Here is a 21952-nt window from a genome sequence, read left to right as displayed (position 1 = left end):
GGCATATGGTGTATTCTACTTATTTCACACACTTTATTGGGCCAGAAAGGAACGTGTGCAGACAAACACACACAGGATTTTTTTGGACTAATGTGAGAATAATGTTAATAGAAAACTGGTCGATGATTGATTGTTTATTAGTAGCAACTTGCGTATGTGTGTGTTTGTGAAATCTGAAAGCCATGCCACTACTGAAAACTTTTACTATGCTTCAGTCAGGGTCTGTAGACTCCGAGCTTGTAGTCAGCACACTTTGCGCGCACACACTCGGCTGCAGAAGAGAGTGTGTGTGTGTGTGTGTGAGTGCATATTTGTCATGCTGCAGCTATTTCAGTACATGTGCATATGTTTGACGGCACATTACTTGTGCATACTTACTCATAGGTGTTATCCAGATGTGCACTTACATTCTCGTACAATGCCAAAAACATACAAAACAAACAAAAAAGCAGATCCATTACTCCTTGAAGTGGCACCGTCATGGCTCCAGGCATTGAGATTGTAACTGGTGGAGGTGTAGATATAGGGGATGGGGGCGCTCCGGTGTAGTAGCTGCATGTCTCTGTTCTGTAAATGTACGCCCGAGGGTGTGTACGTACGTACGCGTGTCTGTGGAAAAAATAACCTCTGCATGAGTGTAAATTAGTCCCTTTAAACTGTGATTATCTGTAACACTACCAGACTGATGTATGTATGTGTGTGTGTGTGTGTGTGTGTGTGTTTGCGTGTGTGCTTGTACGTGTGTACAAAACCCTGCCATAGTTTTCTTTCTTTTTTCTACCCTAAATGCCTACTGAAGAAGCACATGTGAGCGTAGCTACAGCGCCCAGTCTCTCTTTGGTGCTTTATTGCCATGGGTACTCTATTTATTATCGGTATTTATACATGCAGTGTTTAGAAGGAGGGCAGAGCTTGTGCATAAAACTGTGTGCATTTTTTTCGTGCGTGACGGGTCTCTCCTCGTGGTTGCTATGCTGATTGCTATGCTGGTTTATATGTCGATTGCTATGCTGTATCGCTAGATCAACTGTTTTTTAGAATGTGCTGTAATGGCAGACTATCCACCAGTTGGGCGCCAGCGGAACCGGGACTGTGGGTTAGCTTAAATATTTACTTTATTGTTTGGAAGAATTGCACTGCAGTATTCTGATCATAAGGAAAATGTGACTGACCACTTTTTAAGGAACACTATACACCGATCAGGCTGTCAAGGCATGGACTCCACTACACCCCTGAAGGTGTGCTCTGATATCTGGCACCAAGATGTCAGCAGCAGGTCCTTTAACTCCTCTAAGTTGTGAGGTGGGGCCTCCGTGGATCAGACTTGTTTGTCCAGAACATCCCACAGATGCTCGATTGGATTGAGATCTGGGGAATTCGGAGGCCAAGTCAACACCTCAAACTGGTTGTTGTGGTCTTCAAACCATTTCTGCTGAAAGAGGCCACAGCCATCAGGGAGGGTGCACATGGTGTGCAACAATGCTTAGGTAGGTGGTACGTGTCAAAGTAACATCCACATGGATGGCAGGACCCAAGTCAATGAGCCTTGGCCGCCCATGACCCTGTCACCGGTTTACCACTGTTCCCCTTCTTGGACCACTTTTGATAGATACTGACCACTGACCAAATGCTCTGACCCAGTCGTCTAGCCATCACAATTCGGCCCTTGTCAAACACATCAACTTTGAGGATAAAATGTTCACTCGCTGCTAAATATATCCCACCCACTAACAGGTGCCGTGATGAAGAGATAATCAGTGTTATTCACTTCACCTGTCAGTGGTCATAATGTTATGCCTGGTCGGTGTAGTTATACTGGGTAGAGCAGCCTTAGTTGTTCGTGGCATGGATTACTCCAACATTTTGGCCCATGGTGTCATGAGAAAACCCGTTCCCTGTATCATTACATCAATTCCATCAGGTTGGACCATTGGACCATTCCATGGACCAATCCGGTTGGTTAGCATGACTTTATAGTCTTTAGTAGCCTCAGATTCCTGTTTAAGGTGGACAGAGCGTGACCAGATGTGGTCATTTTGCTTTTTCGAGTTACCATAGTTTTCCTGTCAGGTTAAACCAGTCTAAATGTTCTCCTGTGAACTGTCCAGTCAACAATATGTATTCGAACCCATTTTTAAACTTTTAAAACTCTATTTATTAAGAATTTCCAAAACAGAATTACAGAATCTGCACGGCTGCCACATGGCGAGTGGATTGAATACCATGACGGACCAGGTGTAGAGATGTTCCTAATAAAGTGGCCAGTGACTACACATACAGAGATAATGCTATATTGATAAAGCACTACATTGGTTGGTTACATTTACATGCTTTATCCAAAGCGACTTACAGTATACTGTCTGAGCAATTGAGGGCTAAGGGCCTTGCTCAAAGTAGTGGTGGGGCTTGAACCAGTGACCTTTCGATTACTGGTCCAGTACCTTATCCACTAGGCTGCAACTGCCCTATAGTTGAAAGCACAATTGACTTGAGTCAACGTTTAAGTTACCTTACTGGTACGTACACTGATCAGCCATAACATTAAAACCACCTCCTTGTTCCTACACTCACTGTCCATTTACTGACTGTGACTACAATTACTGACTGTAGTCTTTCTGTTTCTCTGCATGCTTTGTTAGCCCCCTTTCATGCTGTCCTTCAATGGTCAGGACCCCCCACAGGACCACTACAGAGCAGGTATTATTTAGGTGGTGGATCATTCTCAGTACTGCAGTGACACTGACATGGTGGTGGTGTGTTAGTGTGTGTTGTGCTGGTATGAGTGGATCAGACACAGCACCGCTGCTGGAGTTTTTAAATACCGTGTCCACTCAATGTCCACTTTATTAGACACTCCTACCTAGTTGGTCCACCTTGTAGATGTAAAGTCAGAGACGATCGTTCATCTACTGCTGCTGTTTGAGTTGGTCATCTTCTAGACATTCATCAGTTGGCTGGATATTTTTGGTTGGTGGACTATTCTGAGTCCAGCAGTGACAGTGAGGTGTTGTTGTGTCTGATCCATTCATACCAGCACAACACACACTAACACACCACCACCATGTCAGTGTCACTGCAGTGCTGAGAATGATCCACCACCTAAATAATACCTGCTCTGTGGGGGTCCTGACCATTGAAGAACAGCATGAAAGGGGGCAAACAAAGCATGCAGAAAAACAGATGGACTACAGTCAGTAATTGTAGAACTACACAGTGCTTCTAACTCGAGTTTTAAGTTTAGTTAATGTCATGGTTGACTGTTCTTGACAATATTCTACACAAATCACACAGCCAAGGATTTTCTTATTTCAAAGCACTCCGTGTTCCGCACGCCGATTGGTGGATTCTGGCTCACATCAATAGTTTACACAGGGTTTTGTCCATTGAAATGCCTTAAGTATTTAACAATCATAATTTATTACTAACTGTAGATATCGTGGGTACATATTTAATTTTGTATAGTATTTCCATTCATGTGATCAAAACCATACTTTATTTATTTCCAGACAACACAAAACTGGAGTAAGGCTCTTACCTCACGTTTGCGTTGGTTTCGCAGGAATGCTTTTTTTTTTGTTTTCGCATGCGGGTGATCGTCTTTGCGCGTGTTTCTCCTTCGGTGCTGTGACCTCTGTGACATTCCGCTTGCTGATTGGCCAGGTACAGTGGCGGAGTGCTCTGGGCTTTGATTCGCTGTAACGTTTGCACTCTTAGTTTTCTAGAGGCCACCCTCTCACTGGCATATTTTAACCACTCTGGCAACCTCCTTTACATTTTACATTCTTTTTCTTTTGCTCTTTCTGTTGTATTTGTGTATTTTCTCCAGGGGGGCGCCCAGGCAACCGGTAGCCGAGCTGAGATTCAAACTCAGAATTCTGAATCCCAGCACTGGTGTGCTAGTGAAATATTTTTCTCTTCTGTTATCTTTCAGTGCTTATCTGTATTTTCTCCCCAATTAGTCTTCCGCTACTGGGGACCCCAATTATGTCTGAGGAGGGTATATGTGCCTGACACAAGCTCCCTCCGATGCCTGTTTATTCACCCACACTTTGGTGGATTCGTTCGTGAGGCCAGTCTTGCACACGCAGAGTCACGCACTGACCGCCGCTTCTGTACAGGCGCATCAGTCTACTAACCAGGGTCCCTAAGCAGCGTCGAAGACTCCACCCCCTTTTTAGTTCGGTCTTTTCTCACCCAGCAGACTAGTGGCCAATTTGTCTGCTGCCTGCTAGGGGGCGCCCAGCCGCCCGGCGAGATATACTACCTTTTCAACTTTATTTCTCTCTTCTGCTTTATCCCTCAGTGCTTCTTTCCCTTTATTTATTCCCCGTTTCTTGCTCTCATTACCTTTTAATACCCGATGTCTTAATTTTTAACTGTTTTTAATAGCATTCCAACACACTCTCTCTCTCTCTTTGCCAGAGTACGTCAGCATTCTACTGTACAGCGCAGGGTCAGGATTAACAGAGTACGATAAAGCACAACTGATTTTTAAAATGCATGTTTTTACTCAGGTTTATATATATGACACAACTAGAAATATACAATTCACATTAAATGTGCAGATGTTCTGCTTCTAATATTTTAAAGGATATTTTTGCTGCTGCTCGCATTTAAATAATTTAATAATAATAATAATAATAATAATAAATCTTCAAAAGGTGCCAGTGACAGGGGTGCCACATGCTGTCGAGCTATGGGTGTGTTTCTTTTTCACTAGGGGATTTTCTAGCAGAAAATAAAAAAAAAACAACATATTTAGAATCTTTATCATTCATATGAAAGCAATACCACCTCCTGCTCAAGAGACTGCTGATAGGTGTCCAGTTAAGTAAATGTGTGAAATGTTATGATTATCTTTCGGTGGAAGTTTTGTACCTAATTTATTACTACTAATAATGATTTTAAAAGTGGCATCGCTAAACCTAAACTTTAGATTTTTTGTTGTTTTTGTTTCGAAGCTTGTACATTATCTTTTTTGTATGTGCTCTTTTTGTAATAAAACTGTCAAAAATGTGCCTAGTCATTTGCATCTCTCGTGTCTGAGCTCACAATCTTTGCTAACGAAATAATAAGCGATATTTATATGTTCAGGCATTGCATATGTAATCGGTGGTCACTAGAACTGCATGTGTCTTATTTTTTTTATCTTTTTATTAGGTTTATAAGGTGATACAACAGTAAGAAAAGAAAAGTCTGAGAAGACAGATCTAGGGACGGAAAAGAAACCATACGTAGATGTAGGTATGCATATACACATACACCGATCAGCCATAACATTAATACCATCTCCTTTTTGCTACACTCACTTAGCATAGAAGCACTTTGTAGTTTTACAATTACTGACTGTAGTCCATCTGTTTCTCTGCATGCTTTGTTAGCCCCCTTTCATGCTGTTCTTCAATAGTCAGGACTCTCCCAGGACCACTACAGAGCAGGTATTATTTAGGTGGTGGATCATTCTCAGCACTGCAGTGACACTGACATGGTGGTGGTGTGTTAGTGTGTGTTGTGCTTGTATGAGTGGATCAGACACAGCAGCGCTGCTGGAGTTTTTAAACACCTCACTGTCACTGCTGGACTGAGAATAGTCCACTAACCAAAAATATATCCAGCCAACAGCGCCCTGTGGGCAGCGTCTTGTGACCACTGCTGAAGGTCTAGAAGATGACCAACTCAAACAGCAGCAATAGATGAGCGATCATCTCTGACTTTACATCTACAAGGTGGACCAACTAGGTAGGAGTGTCTAACAGAGTGGAAAGTGAATGGACACGGTGTTTAAAAACCTCCAGCAGCGCTGCTGTGTCTGATCCACTCAGCACAACACACACAGTGTCACTGCAGTGCTGAGAATGATCCACCACCCAAATAATACCTGCTCTGTAGTCGTCCTGGGAGAGTCCTGACCATTGAAGAACGACATGAAAGGAGGCTAACAAAGCATGCAGAGAAACAGATGGACTACAGTCAGTAATTGTAGAACGACAAAGTGCTTCTATATGGTAAGTGGAGCTGATAAAATGGACAGTGAGTGTAGAAACAAGGAGGTGGTTTTAATGCTATGGCTGATCAGTGTATGTATGTGATTTTTTTTCTGTGTATTCACCAAACTTTCAACCCCCTCCTGCCCCCCCCCTTTTGACTTTATAATCTAACCCCTATAATCTAAAGCTCTCCATACACAGCGCCCGTCAAGTGTATGAACTTGACTCGTGCAGGTGAAAAATGCAGTCTGTACTGACCGTACGTGCCGGAGGGGGCGCATGTTAGTTAAGAGACGTCCTCAGTCAGCGGTGAAGGGTCGAATCAGTATAGAGGACGCATTCAGGGGAGAAAAATTGGGGGAAAAAAGTGGGGAAAATAGAAAATTAAAAAAAAAAATAGTTATCATAAATTAAATAATAAAATAAAATAAATAAAATAAATAAAAATAAATTAATTAATAATAAAAAAAAAACACCAGACTCTCTATTCATTACATGTCAGGAACTAATTTGTCTTTTTTTTCTTCAATAAAAATGAGGATGGGACCCCACGTTTCAGGGAAAATCTTAGCTTCTCGAGCTTGACACAAGTTAGAAGTTCCTGAACCCATCTATCAAACATTAGGAGCTAGGCTCGTTTCCACTTAAGCGGTATTGTGCGTCTTGCCAATAACGTAGAAAAGGCAATGACCCTCTGTGCTGTGATCGACATAGATAACCCCATAGGGAATACCAAACAGGGCGGTTATGGGGTTGGGGTCCAGGTCGCTTCCCAGAGCCTGTTTAAAAATATCAAAAATTTTGGACCAGAAATTCACAAGCTTAGGACATGACCAGAACATACAGTATGTATATGATCAGCAGGTGATTGTTTACACCTCTCACATGCATCACTTCTGCCTGGAAAAATACATGCTAGTTCAGCATTGGTAAGGTGAGCTCTATGAACTACTTTGCACTGTAAGAGTCCATGTCTGGCACAGATAGAGGATGAATAAACCCTGTTTAATATCTGACACCATTGATTCTCGGAAATAATTATTCCTTTTAATTATTCTTTTTGTGTCTCTTTTATAAACAGTATTATCAGGGCAAATACTAGACCAAAATGCTTGAATGCTAATTAAAAAATAGGACAATCGACGCCCAGGTGGCACAGCGGGATATTCCGCTAGCACACCAGCGCCGAGATTCTATTTTTTATATAATTTTCCCCACATTTTTCCCCAATTTTCTCCCCTAATCTAGTCGTGTCCAATTACCCTGAATGCGTCCTCTATACTGATTCAACCCTTCACCACTGACTGAGGACGCCTCTCAACTGACAAACGCCCCCTCCGGCACGTACAGTCAATACAGACTGCATTTTTCAACTGCACGAGACGAGTTCATACACCGGCGGACACACAGCATGAAAGGGGGCTAACAAAGCATACAGAGAAACAGATGGACTACAGTCAGTAATTGTAGAACTTCAAAGTGCTTCTATATGGTAAGTGGAGCTGATAAAGTGGACAGTTTAAATGAACGCTACTTGTGCTGATGTTGCGCAATATTTACGAAACTTACTGATTTATGCTCATAAAATGTCGGTACTTTAGGTCAGGTGTGGTTTTGGAAGACGAACCTCTTTCCCATAATTACTCTTGTGTGTTGTTGGTGGTGAAAAAGCTGAGCTTGTCAAGGTAAGTCATGGTTTTGCATGCTACCAAACTGTAATAAGTTTCTAACATGCTACAGTCCCGCCCTTTCCCCTTCCCCAAATCCTTCCAGGCTGTGATCATCTGCTCTGCACCTACTGAGGCCGAGCTGAAGAGAAAGTTGTAGCAGCAGGGGTTGTAGTGTACATGTCGGTCTCCGGAGAAGCGTGCGCTGTGAGTGGCCACGACTCCGGCCCGTTTTGCGCCCAGGCCGACCATGACGTCTGAAGGCAGGGGCAGAGTGACGTCCTCAGAGGCTACATAGACCTTGCGCACGACGTCCTGCGACATTAAAAACACAGGACCCGAGCAATAATCCGGTAGAAACCTGTCTGGGTAAAGGTGTAAAGACATGTACTGGGGTTTGTTGTGTTTTCGTTCAGGTGAGGCACGATGGATGACCCTTCCGAGGTACAGGTCCTCAGAGTGTGTACGCAGTGTAAGCAGGTAGACGCCCAGCGCTGGCACGTTCAGAAAAACCGTATCCTCTGCCAAAACTATAAATCGTGCATTAGGACAAAAAAGCAGAACCCAGCGCAATGCTAGTTTCACCCGACCCCAGTGATCACGCGATGATGGCCCAGCGCACTGCACAACATCACCATGCTGCACTGATTCTGCCCAAACTGCCTCATGTTCCCTCTCCGAGACAGCTGGGTTCAGAAAAAATACAGTCCGCACGGCCACATCCTGCACCGACGTCTGATTCCCCCATGACCTCCGGATCGCCTCTCTCCGACTGGCGTTTCCTGACCCGCTGAAAACGACAGTAAGAAATAGAAGGTCCTGGTGATGCAGGCAAGGACCGGAGGTAATTGGGTACAGGTGGGAGGAGTTGGGTGTGGTTTCGCTCAGGTACAGTTTGCGTGCCCGTTCGCGTATTTCGAGCACCGCTCGGTCTGTGTAGGCGGTGGGAGAAGACTGGAGGAGGAATTCTTCTACGATGTCACCACCAAACAGCAAGGCGTGGAACAGCACGACATTACAGAGCAGGAAGCACCACTGATGGGTGTGCAGCCTAAACACACACAACTGCACAAACAGACATGTTTTTATTTATTTATCAATATAGAGTAGAAACGTTTCATTTTTAAATATAAGACACTCAAAACAAGGGGCTTTATAACTAGGGCCCTACTAAGTAAATAAAAATGTGCTCATTTTTCAGAAATCGCAAACAAAAGTGCCACATTTAATTAAATATCATATAAATTAAATAGAATAAATGGAAGCTACAATACACATCACAGCCTACCTTAATAAATGAAAGATGTAAACTCCTGACCGTGTTTTGACACACCCTCTCTGCATCCACAGAATCGGTTGGGAGTCGTGTTTTTAACTGCTTTAGACTTTGACATCTTGGACATTTAGTCTAAGCGATTCTTAGTGTAAACGAGCGGCTTTGCTACGTTCATAAACAAAGAAATAAAATGAACATGTGCAAAGAATCGGGAGCATAGTACTTTATTGGCTTGTTATTTTGAGGCGCAGCTCAGACTACACAGAGATGATCACGTGTGTATAGAAGCACACTTTTCTACTGATTATGAAATCCCCAAATGCACTCAATATGTAAACACATACATCAAACATCATCAGCACTACACCACAGAAAAGTCCGTTACACTAACTTAATTGCTTGATGTTGCTTATTGCGCCTCATATTTTATACGCTACATAAATAAAAAATGTTAAATTGGGAATGGGAAACTGCTCATTTCAAGGTAGGTGACGTGTTTTTTAAGGTCGTGAATTAGCTAGGGCAGTATTTTTAACACATTGACACGCATAAATGTACAGTCATGGCCAAAAGTTGTTTGTTTTTTTTACTTTTATTGACAAATACATCAATTTTAAGTGTTGACCCCGACTTTTTCAAGACTTCTGCTATTCACCCTGGCATGCTGGATATCAGCTTCTGGTTCAAATCCAGCCTGATGGCAACCCATTCTTGCCTAATCAGTTTATGTTTTTATTTGTCCACCTGTTTTCTGAGGACTGACCACAGGTTCTCAATGGGATTGAGATCTGGGGAGTTTCCTGGCCTTGGACCCAAAATGTCAATGTTATATTCAAAGAGCCACTTGGTTATCACTTTTGCCTTGTGACACAATGTGGACAAAGAATTAATTGCCAGTGTTGGATAATTTGTTGTTTTTCTTGGAGGCTAAATTCTGTGTTTGGTGTCAAAATGGCAAATTTATACTGTATATTTATAATGTTTATCTACATTTATATTGTACTCCTTTACCACAGACACGGCCTCATAACACAACAGATGTACCAGTTTTTCTTCTTGAAGCACAGATTTGTGTTCACTTTCCCATCTTTCATTAAATTACCTCCTTCTGCATTAATTTTCTCTTCTTGTACATTTTGGGATTATTTGTAAATATTTCTCAACATCACTTGTTGGAAAGCCACCTCAGTTATACACTGATGTTGAAACGCTGCTATCTAGTGGCAGGATGCGGTCACTTTGCGGGTCACAAAATCGGCATGCATTGTGGGAGATGTAGTTTATGTATGATTTTACAGTGTATTTTAAGAAGGTCATACGTCTTTTAAGCTCTTGCAGGCCACATAAGATAACTAGAGTTACTGCAAATTGCCACCATACAAACAGATTCAGCAATCTTTGTGAAAACCAGATTTTGTGCCTGTCTCAAAACTTTTGGCAATGACTGTACATAAGTCAAAAGTATATCCATCCAACCCCAAATTAGAAAAAGTTAGGAGAGTATGGAAAAAAGACAGTAGATAGATATTTTGTGGGTTTTTTAGGTCAAGTTCGTTTAATTGGTTATATACTGTACATCCATCCCTGCATTTTAAACTTGTAACACATTTCCAAAAAAGCTGGGACAGTTGCAATTTAGGGCTAGTCATGAGGTGAAAAACGAAATAATTATGTGATTCCAAACAGGTGATATCAACAGGTGATTGTAATCATGATTTGGAACAAAAGCAGTAACTTTGAGGACCAAAGATCTTCAGTTTGGCAACAAAGTGGGGTTGTATATAACAATTCATTAAATGCAGGTCAAAATGAATTGCAGATCATCGCTGTCTACTTTTTTGCAATATATTTCTAATATATAGACTTGACTTGGCACACAAGTTGTTACAGCAGAACTTTGCATCATAAAGTTTTACATTGTTGAATAAAATAGATTTGATGTTTTCCATAATCTTGTTTACTCAATATAACTCAATATAAATCCATGTTTGTACATGTACTATATGCATACTGTACTATATATTTTATATAGGAGAAAAGAAGAAGTAAAGACAAACAGGTAAGTGTGTGTAAAGTTTCCTCACCCTCATGATTGCCCATGAAGAAATACTTTCTTCTTATGTCTCTTTCTTTCTCTCTGATCCTCCTGTGTAGTCTGCCTGTTGTGTGTATGTCAGTGTATTCATTTGTATGCAATTGGGAGCACATTCAACATTAACATGAGCCCTGTTTCCATCGTAAAATGATACCAGCTGGGTAACGCTAGACCCTTCAGGACAGACACATGCTGCTCTGAATCATTAATATGTTAATGAGTATTTTATCACTGGCAAACCTCCTTGTTTCTACACTCACTCCATTTTATCAGCTCCACCTACCATATAGAAGCACTTTGTAGTTCTACAATTACTGACTGTAGTCCACGTGTTTCTCTACACACCTTTTTAACCTGCTTTCACCCTGTTCTTCAATGTTCAGGACCACTACAGAGCAGGTATCACTTAGGTGGTGGATCATTCTCAGCACTGCAGTGACACTGACATGGTGCTGGTGTGTTAGTGTGTGTTGTGCTGGTATGAGTGGATCAGACACAGCAGCGCTGCTGGAGGTTTTTAAATACCGTGTCCACTCACTGTCCACTCTATTAGACACTCCTGCCTAGTTGGTCCACCTTGTAGATGTAAAGTCAGAGACGATCGCTGGGTTCGATCTATTGCTGCTGTTTGAGTTGATCATCTTCTAGACCATCATCAGTGGTCACAGGACGCTGCCCATGGGGCGCTGTTGGCTGGATATATTTGGTTGGTGGACTATTATCAGTCCAGTAGTGACAGTGAGGTGTTTAATAACTCCAGCAGCGCTGCGATCCACATTATTGTTAGCAATTACACATGAATTTAACAATTGAAAGGGGAGTCCCAATACTTTTGTCCATGTAGCGTACATGCTAACAGTTTGTGTTATATGACTGAGGTATTAGATGGGACACTAAATACTTCATCTTTGCTTATTTTATAAATATGCACGTTGTACCAAAAGTTTGTGGACCCCTGCTCGAGTAAATATTAGTTGTTCCCTTCAGAAATGAACGAAGGGGGCTTTCAAGTCAACGTTTATCCTCATAACTGATTGGAACAACCCTACAAATGGCTGCTGGACCTCGTTTTACAGTGTTCTTTACACGAATAATAACTTTACTGTAGATAGTGTAATGGCTAAAATACATGTTTAGACTTTGTCCGTTAGATGGCGCGGTGTCCTTTAATTAATGCCACTGCCCACGTTCCATTGACACCACACTGAACACAGAGTGCACTAAATAGGCTAAATACGCCATGTAGATCGTGTTTGGAAAGTGCCCCTATATAGGGAACGTGGAGCTATTTGGAACAAGGCTGCTCCCTCAGTTTGCGTTTAACAGGTGGGAAAAAAAAGGTGTAACTAAACGGATGATTGAAGTTGATGAAAATGTTTGGAGAGCTGTCGTGCTGCATTGCTGCTGATTGATGCAGATTGATGCATCGAGTTAAAACTATTTAAAGCGTTAAATTTTAAAAGGAATCTTTGTACAGCGAGCGAATTGTTCAATCTGAGCAGAACCGAGAGTGTGAAAGCAGCTGAAGCTCGTGATGCGCGCCGCGTGCTACACTAACCGCACTTTCGTGGATGATGAGGGGCGCGCGCCTCGAGACTCACCGGTCAGGTACTCGCCTCTTCACACTCTTAACAGCCGTTTATACACGATATACACCTTTCCTTTATCACTTTTTAATTATAAATAATACGTATATCACGATGATATTATATAAACCTAGTTTGTAAGTTGAAAATACATACATTTACTGTCCAAACATGTTATATATGCAAGTTAACAGTGTTCCGCACATTTTCCTCAATTTGCCTCAGCTAAACGCTGTAACATGAGGTAAGAAAAATAGTACAAATTCTTTTTTTTTTTTTTTTTTTTTTTTTTTTTTTTTTTTACAGTGTTTTATGTAATTATTAGAGTAATGACGCAGCAACTGGACTAATGGTCTTATTCTTTAAGAAAACAATGTCGTTTTAATTTTAAAATGTGAGATTAAGAATAAAAGACCCTTAACATAAACCTATACAGTTAGTCATGTTTTGATCATTTTGATTGCAGAAACAATAATGTAAAGATATATTTTAACAAAGTAATTTTTTAACCAATTTCTTAGAGGAGCAAAGCTTCAAAAAATCTGTATGGTTCATAAATTATGAGTTGCTATGACTTATCAGTGGATAATTTCCTTTATCTTATTAAGAAATCTTATTGAAGAATAATAATAAACACTCCATTCATTATATGACAAGGACAAAAATGCTGTGAATTTAGGTTTGAGTGAAGAGAAATACACTGCCTGGCCAAAAAAAAGGTCACACTAATATTTCATTCGTTTCCACAAGCTTCTGCAATGTCACAACATTTATTTCTGTCCAGAGTTGCATGAATTTTTCCCCAAGATCTTGTATTGATGATGGGAGATTTGGACCACTGCGCAAAGTCTTCTCCAGCACATCCTAAAGATTCTCAATGGGGTTCAGGTCTGGACTCTGTGGTGGCCGATCCATGTGTGAAAATGATGTCTCGTCTCATGCTCCCTGAACCACTCTTTCACAATTTGAGCCCGATGAATCCTGGCATTGTCATCTCGGAATATGCCCGTGCCATCAGGGAAGAAAAAATCCATTGATGGAATAACCTGGTCGTTCAGTATATTCAGGTAGTCAGCTGACCTCATTCTTTGGGCACATAACGTTTCTGAACCTAGACCTGACCGACTGCATCGACCCCAGATCATAGAACTGCCCCCACAGGCTTGTACGGTAGGCACTAGGCATGATGGGTGCATCACTTCAGCCGCCTCTCTTCTTACCCTGATGCGCCCATCACTCTGGAACAGGGTAAATCTGGACTCATCAGACCACATGACCTTCTTCCATTGCTCCAGAGTCCAATCTTCATGCTCCCTAGCAAATTGAAGCCGTTTTTGCCGGTTAGCCTCACTGACAAGTGGTTTTCTTAAGGCTACACAGCTGTTTAGTCCCAATCCCTCGAGTTCCCTTCACATTGTGCATGTGGAAATGCTCTTACTTTCACTATTAAACATATCCCTGAGTTCTACTGGAGTTTTTCTACCATTTGATTTTCACCAAACGTTTAAGTGATCGCCGATCACGATCATTCAAGATTTTTTTCCGACCACATTCCTTCCTCTAAGATGATGTCCCCCCCCCCCCCTGTCCTTCCATTTTTTAATAATGCGTTGGACAGTTCTTAACCCGATTTTAGTAGTTTCAGCTTCTCCTTAGATGTTTTCTCTGCTTGATGACCACAGGATGTGTCTTTCGACATGGTTGTTTAACAAATGAGAAGCTACTCACTGCATCAGTTAGGGTTAAATAACTTGTTGCCAGCTGAAACATAATGACCCATGCAGTAATTATCCAATGGGAGGCTCTTACCTATTTGCTTAGTTAAATCCAGGTGGTGACCTTTTTTTTTTTGGCCAGGCAGTGTAACTGGGGGCAGTACCATGGGAAGCATAGTGATTGGGCACACTGTCATATTTATTCATTTCTTGATTGTATTATTTCAGTTTCATTAATCGCTTTATTGCAGTTTAATACAATGAGTTCAGTTTTACCATGCAGGAGAAGTGAGGAGCAAGGCAGGAATACCCTGAACAGGGCAGCAAATCCAAGGCAAGGCTTCGGGCATCCCCTAAGACAGGGGTCGGCAACCTTTTTTTTGTACTAAGTGTGCCATGGAATGCATCAGTCATATATAACAAACTGTTGTTATGTATGTGACATAAACCAATTAATCAGTTAATTAAACTTACATGTCAGTGTGATCCTTGTCCCCGACTCCCTGCAAAGATGATCCTTCTGTGGTGTATATGAGGTGAACTTTTACCATGGCTTAAATTTTTAAGAACACTCGATTGATTCCGTTTTGTCAGCATCATCCTTAAATGAGCTTTGGTGCTTTGTCAAATCCGTCCAGTGTTGTTGAACTGAACAAACATCCACTTTTGCGCGTTCGCACCGAATTGAAAGCTGACTCACTCCCAACGCCTTCATTAACATTAACAAGCATAAATTACTCAACCTTAACTGGCCATAGGCGGAGGCGGCGGAGGCAGCTAAGGTGGAGTAATTTACGCTTGTTAAAGTTAATCGAGGTGTCTAATAACTAATAAGGCGCAGCCCTGAGCATGAAATAAATTTTTTTACTCTTACCAATCAGCGAGCCAGGCAAACGTGCTTCACGTGCCGGCTTTGGCACGTGTGCCATAGGTTGCTGACCCCTGCCCTAAGACATAGCCAATAATTTACGTTTACGTTACTTTTATGGCATTCAGCAGACGCTTCTATTCAAAGTGACTCACATTTGTGCCCAAATACAGCCTTATGGCCCCAACAGTGGCAACTTTGTGATGGTGGGGCTTGAACCTTGTGATTGCCAGTCTAGTACCTTAACTGCTGAGCTACCACTGCTCTGTTTATGGCTGTGTAGACACCCATCCAGCCAATATCAAGATTTTTGCTCAGTATACTCAGCAAAAATTCCAGTCAAGCTGTAACTAATTCAGTAAAAATGTATTCTGTGCAACAAACTAAATGTGTATAATGTACAACATGGCTTGGTACAAAATGTATTTGTTTTCTCCAAGAATGTGGTAGTTGGTGAATCGGCTGCAACAAATTGGCCTAAGATGTGGTAAGCAAGTAAAAAAGTGAGCGTGTGCTGCATTTTAATGGATTGGTGCCCTGTCCAGTATGCCTTTCCTGGTTGCTACCATTGTTACCAAGTAGGTTTTAGACCCACAGCCATGATGGTCAGGATGAAAAGGTTACTAAAGATGAATAGATTATGTAAAAAATGGGATGTTCCCTTAGTTACAAGTTATTGTTTATAAAGTTTTGTCTTTGAGCATTAATGACATTAATATCTTATCATTCTGTTTGTTATTAGTGGACCATCTGAACACTCCCAAAAGCTCGGTGAGGTGGTGCTGAATGTTCAGCGACTTAAGATGATCACCGGCGAACCCGAAGTACCGCCCCTCCAGTTCCGTGTTCGTTTCGGAGAGCTGTTGCTAGGTGACCAGCCGTGCCAGAGTGAGGACAGGTACTTAGATCGTCACACAATGACAAATCATAGAATTGACACAACCTTGGCAGTGACTCACTGAAAATGCTCACAAAGCTTCTAGTGCAAAAATGCATTGAAATAAACTACTTAAATGCAGTGGTTCTCAAATTGTTTAAAACAATGTCTTTAATGTCTGTCTCAGTTTAATTAATTTCCAAACTAATACAACCCCAATCAGAAAAAGTTGGGACAGCAGGAAAAATGCATATAATAAAAACACAGTGTTTCTTACATTTACTTCGACTTTTATTTGATTGCAGACAGGATGAACCTGAGATATTTCATGTTTTATCTGCTCAAACATCCATTCCTGCATTTCAGACCTGCAACACATTCCAAAAAAAGTTGGGGCGGTAAAGCATTTACCACTTTGTAATGTTGCCATTCCTTTTCACCACACTTAAAATACATTTTTGCACCGAGGAGACCAAGTGATTTAGTGTTTCAGCTTTTATTTTGTCTCATTCTTCCTTCCGTCTTAAGATGTACAACAGTACGGGGTCGTCGTTGTCCCATTTTTCGTTTTAAAAGTCTCCACACATTCTCTATTGAGGACAGGTCAGGACTGCAGGCAGGCCAGTCCAGGACCCGTACCCTCTTCTTCCACAGCCGTGTCTTTGTAATGTGTGCAGCATGTGGTTTTGCATTTGTCAGCACATGTTGCTCTAAGATCTCAATGTACTTTTCTGCATTAATGCTGCCATCACAGAAGTGTAAATGATCTTTGCCAAGGGCACTGACACACCCCCATACCATGACAGACCCTGGCTTTGGACTTGCTGATAACAGTCTGGATGGTCCTTTTCGTCATTGGTCTGGAGCACGTGGCATCCATTTTTTCCAAAAAAGACCTGGAATGCTGATTCATCTGACCACAATACATGTTTCCAGTGTGTGATGGTCCATCCTAGATGCCTCCGAACCCAGAGAAGTCGACGCCGCTTCTGGACATGGTTAACATAAGGCTTCTTTTTTGCACAGTAAAGTTTTATGTGGCATTTGTACCAAACCATGATTACAATCGCCTGTTTGGAATCACATCATTATTTAGTTTTTTCACCTCATTACTAGCCCTAAATTGCTCTCATCCCAACTTTTCTGTGTTTGGAATGTGTTGCAGGCCTGAAATGCAGGAATGGAGGTATATTAATAAATGAAATGAAGTTGAGCAGAAAAAAACATAAAATATCTCGGGTTCAAACTGTCTGCAATCAAATAAAAGTAAATGTAAGGAACACTGCATTTTTATTTAATTTGCATGTTCCATATTGTCCCAACTTTTTCTGATTTGGGGTTGTAGATACAAAGATGTGATTTTGTTCCTTGATATTGTTCCTCAAAGACACTCCACTCAAAGACAGGATCAGCCTGGAAGTCATTGTTGTATGGTAGTGATTTCTTATGGAGCGTCAATGCTAATATTGCTGCACACAATTCTGCAAAGGCGTTTGGTATTACATTAAACCTTTATCAGTTGAATGACAAAGCAAGTGGACAAATAAATTGATTGATGTAGTAGTAGTTAGAGAAGCAGGGTGTTTTGTTAATACTGCTATGTCACAAATAATGACCTTTAATTTGCTTCAGCTGTGATGTTTTATTCAAACGTTCAAGGTCTGTTGCAACCAGTGATGGCATAGTTACCTTGAAAAAGTAATCTGATTTCTGATACTGATTACTCCTTTAAAAAGTAACTGTTACTTTTAAAATCAAGTAATCAATAAAGTAACTAAGTTAGATTACAAGTTACTTTATTAGTTACATTCAGCAGCTGCCGACAACACCCCCCGCCGCCTCAACATAAAAATGACAACCAGTTTTGCCAATACTCACTTTATTGGAAGTGCATTTTTAACAGTAACAATGCATCTCATGACATTTAAAGTTGAACTGAAAAACTATTTCCTGAAAAAAATACTTGTTTTTATAAAAATAAAGACAGTTTCTCTTGAATTAACTTAACATAAATAATTGTTTTTATAAAAAAATAAAATAATAAGAAACAAGACGTGGAAAACGGAGTCCTCTGTTCACAAGTGTAAGTAAGATAAATAAAATAAAAATATTTAAAGACAAATAAATAACAAAAAGACGATAAATATCCAAAATTTTGGCGAGTGGGGTTTGTAATGAGTCTGTAACTATGGTGATATTACGTCATCACGTCCCCACGTCATCACTTGACGTTGGTAAGATGGCGGATGTAGTACGTAGCGGTGTTGTGTGCATACTGCATACTTCTGTACTGAAAGTATGTACTTTTTTACCGGCCGAGTAGTGCATACTTCCTCCAATCTAGTGCGTACTCTGTAAGTATGCGATTTCGGACGCAGCTCGTGACTTAATTGTCGCATAGGACAGACGTCACTCCCCGAGACGCAAGAAGAAAGCAAAAATATATCTTTTTACTAAGGAAAATGACAAAAATAGTAACGCACAGTAACTTGGATAAGTAACTTTAATCTGATTACTGGATTGGAAATAGTAACGTGTTAGATTACTTGTTACTGAAAAAATGTGGTCAGATTAGAGTAACGCGTTACTGACATCAGTGGTTGCAACCATGGTGACAACTAAGGAGCTGTTTCAAAAGCTGAAAGAGAGGATCATTTCATTGCATTAAAAGTGTAATGACTATAAGCCTTCCAAGACCAGAAGAAATTTGGAAAGGCCTGCAGGGTACTGGGAGTTCTACGGAGTGACAAACCAAAGCTAGAACCATATGGCCATATGGGTCAGGGGTTTGTCTGATGCAAGAAATGTGAGATCAGTGATGTAGGGATGTTGTTCTACTGTAGGAACTGGCAATCTTGACTGTGTGACTGGCATTATGAATGGCATTTAGAAGAGGAATGTTATGCCGTATCGAAAACGCATCACCATAATGCCTTTAAGGGTGGGGGGTTAAATATTTCTGATTGTCACTTTAGGTGTTTTAGCCACATCAATTGACAGCAGGTGTATAGAATTGATCATATAAAATAAGTTCTGTTTCCCCAAACTGGGCGGCACGGCGGCTCGGTGGGTAGCACTGTCACCCCACAGCAAGAAGGTCCTGAGTTCGATCCCCAGGCGTGGCGGTCCGGGTCCTTTCTATGCAGAGTTTGCATGTTCTCCCCGTGTCTGTGTGGGTTTCCTCCGACAGTCCAAAAACATGCAGTCAAGGTTAATTGGAGACACTGAATTGCCCTGTAGGTGAATGGGTGTGTGAGTGTGTCTGCCCTGCGATGGACTGGCGGCCCGTCCAGGGTTTTACTTTGTGCCTTGCGCCCATTGAAAAGCTGGGATAGGCTCCAGCACCAGCACTTTGCATGATGACCAAACATCTCCTCGGCCCCGTGAGCGCAAAGGATAATGTTCTAGAAATTTCGTGGTTTGTTCAGACACAATTTGTCCAAACCTTTTGATGAGAAGGGTCTTTTCCTAGCCACCACTCAGAAAGCCATACTTGTTTTTTTCTAATTGTGCTACCATTTAATGTGCTTACAGAGGCCTTTAGGTCATGTGATGCAGCCCTTGGGTTTTTACTTATACACTATATTGCCAAAAGTATTCGCTCGTCTGCCTTCACACGTATATGAACTTGAGTGACGTCCCATTCTTAATCCATAGGGTTTAATATGATGTCGGCCCACCCTTTGAAGCTATAACAGCTTCAACTCCTCTGGGAAGGCTTTCCACAAGGTTTAGGAGTGTGTTTATGGGAATTTTTGACCATTCTTCCAGAAGCACATTTGTGAGGTCAGACACCGATGTTGGACGAGAAGGCCTGGCTCACAGTCTCCGCTCTGATTCATCCCAAAGGTGTTCTATCGGGTTGTGGTCAGGACTCTGTGCAGGCCAGTCAAGTTCTTCCACACTAAACTCGTTCATCCACGTCTTTATGGACCTCGCTTTGTGCACTGGTGCGCAGTCATGTTGGAACAGGAAGGGGCCATCCCCAAACTGTTCCCACAAAGTTGGGAGCATGAAATTGTCCAAAATCTCTTGGTATGCTGAAGCATTAAGAATTCCTTTCACTGGAACTAAGGGGCCGAGCCCGACTCCTGAAAAACAACCCCACACCATAATCCCCCCTCCACCAAACTTTACACTCGGCACAATGCAGTCAGACAAGTACCGTTCTCCTGGCAACCGCCAAACCCAGACTCATCCATCGGATTGCCAGACGGAGAAGCGTGATTCGTCACTCCAGAGAACACGTCTCCACCGCTCTAGAGTCCAGTGGCGGCGTGCTTTACACCACTGCATCCGACGCTTGGTGATGTAAGGCTTGGATGCAGCTGCTCGGCCATGGAAACCCATTCCATGAAGCTCTCTACACACTGTTCTTGATCTAATCTGAAAAGCCACATGAAGTTTGGAGGTCTGTAGCGATTTGAAAGTTGGCGACCGCTGCGCACTATGCGCCTCAGCATCCGCTGACCCGCTCTGTCATTTTACATGGTTTAACACTTCGTGGCTGAGTTGCTGTCGTTCCCAATCGCTTCCACTTTGTTATAATACCACTGACGGTTGACTGTGGAATATTTAGTAGTGAGTAAATTTCACAGCTGGACTTGTTGGTACCACGCTGGAATTCACTGAGCTCCTGAGAGCGACCCATATTAAACCCTATGGATTAAGAATGGGACGTCACTCAAGTTCATATGCGTGTGAAGGCAGACGAGCGAATACAATATTGGCAATATTGTGTATATAGTTTGTGGTGTAGTATGAAAGTTTCCTAGTGACATGGAAAACTAAACTGCACCTTCAACTGCATTTTCTGACGAATGCTCGTTTCAGTCTCAGAAGTAGACTGCATGAATGTCATATGTCTAGCTTTTAAGTCATGATTCATAAGAAAATGAGCTGTATAAGTGCTGGAGCTTTCAGAACAGTCATTAGTACACCACAGTTTTTAGCAATTATTAGAACCAAAGCACTTTTGTATAATATTTGCATCAACTAATGTCTGACCGGAACATTAAACAGATCTTCAACCACTGTAGATAAATAACTCTCTACTAGAGTGCCTTAAAAGCATCTTGAAACCACATATTGCATTTAATAGGTCTGTTATACTCAATGACCAAAAGTATGTGGACACCCCTGCTAATTAGGTGTTTCAGCCAAACTAAATAGCATCTAAAATCAATTTTGTAAAAGTAAGTATATGCTTCCAATTTGTCAATTGTTTGGTGTCCTGCACAACGCCTGAACTCATTTGTTCATTGTCTGTTTTACCAGCTCTTTATCCTGTTAAGTGTTGCAGTGGGTTTGATTCACTAGGCGAGAGGTAGGAAACACCCCAGACAGGTTGCCTGTCCATCACAGGGTGAACACACAGACTTTAGTATCTCCAATTAACCTGACTGCATGTCATTGGACTGTAGGAGGGAACCCACACAGACATGGGGAGAACATACAAACTCCACACAGAAAAGACCCAGACTGCTCCTTCTTGCTGTGAAGTGACAGTGCTACCCACTGAGACACTGTGCTGACCTCAACCCCAGTAAACCCCATTTAAAGAAGAATAGAAGAATGCCTTCTTTATACACCGATCAGCCATAACATTAAAACCACCTCCTTGTTTCTACACTCACTGTCCATTTTATCAACTTTGTAGTTCTACAATTACTGCCTGTAGTCCATCAGTTTCTCTGCATGCTTCGTTAGCCCCCTTTCATGCTGTTCTTCAGTGGTCAGGACCACCACGGAGCAGGTATTATTTAGATGATGGATCATTCTCAGCACTGCAGTGACCCTGACATGGTGGTGGTGTGTTGGTGTGTTGTGCTGGTATGAGTGGATCAGACACAGCAGCGCTGCTGGAGTTTTTAAATTCCGT

General features: G+C 41.7%; 2 protein-coding genes across 2 annotated transcripts in view; one reads left to right on the top strand and one right to left on the bottom strand.

Moving 5' to 3' along the window:
* Positions 1-7627: 7627 nt before the first annotated feature.
* LOC134330841 (beta-1,3-galactosyltransferase 9) lies at positions 7628-11116 on the bottom strand. The gene is given in 2 exon segments (XM_063012109.1): positions 7628-8719; positions 11015-11116. Coding segments are annotated over 2 exon segments (1194 nt in total).
* Positions 11117-12414: 1298 nt separating this feature from the next.
* kcnt1a (potassium sodium-activated channel subfamily T member 1a) overlaps positions 12415-21952 on the top strand; it is a 50674-nt gene continuing 41136 nt past the window's right edge. Inside the window, exons 1-2 of the mRNA XM_063010976.1 lie at positions 12415-12633; positions 15937-16092. Of these exons, the coding sequence (XP_062867046.1) occupies positions 12560-12633; positions 15937-16092 (230 nt within the window). The 5' untranslated portion in view covers positions 12415-12559. The remainder of the gene's footprint in view (positions 12634-15936; positions 16093-21952) is intronic.

Source organism: Trichomycterus rosablanca, chromosome 16 (genome assembly GCF_030014385.1).
Source record: "Trichomycterus rosablanca isolate fTriRos1 chromosome 16, fTriRos1.hap1, whole genome shotgun sequence".
Taxonomy (NCBI): Eukaryota; Metazoa; Chordata; class Actinopteri; order Siluriformes; family Trichomycteridae; genus Trichomycterus; species Trichomycterus rosablanca.
The sequence above is the reverse complement of the archived record's forward strand: the minus strand, read 5'-3'. Positions and strand labels throughout refer to the sequence as shown.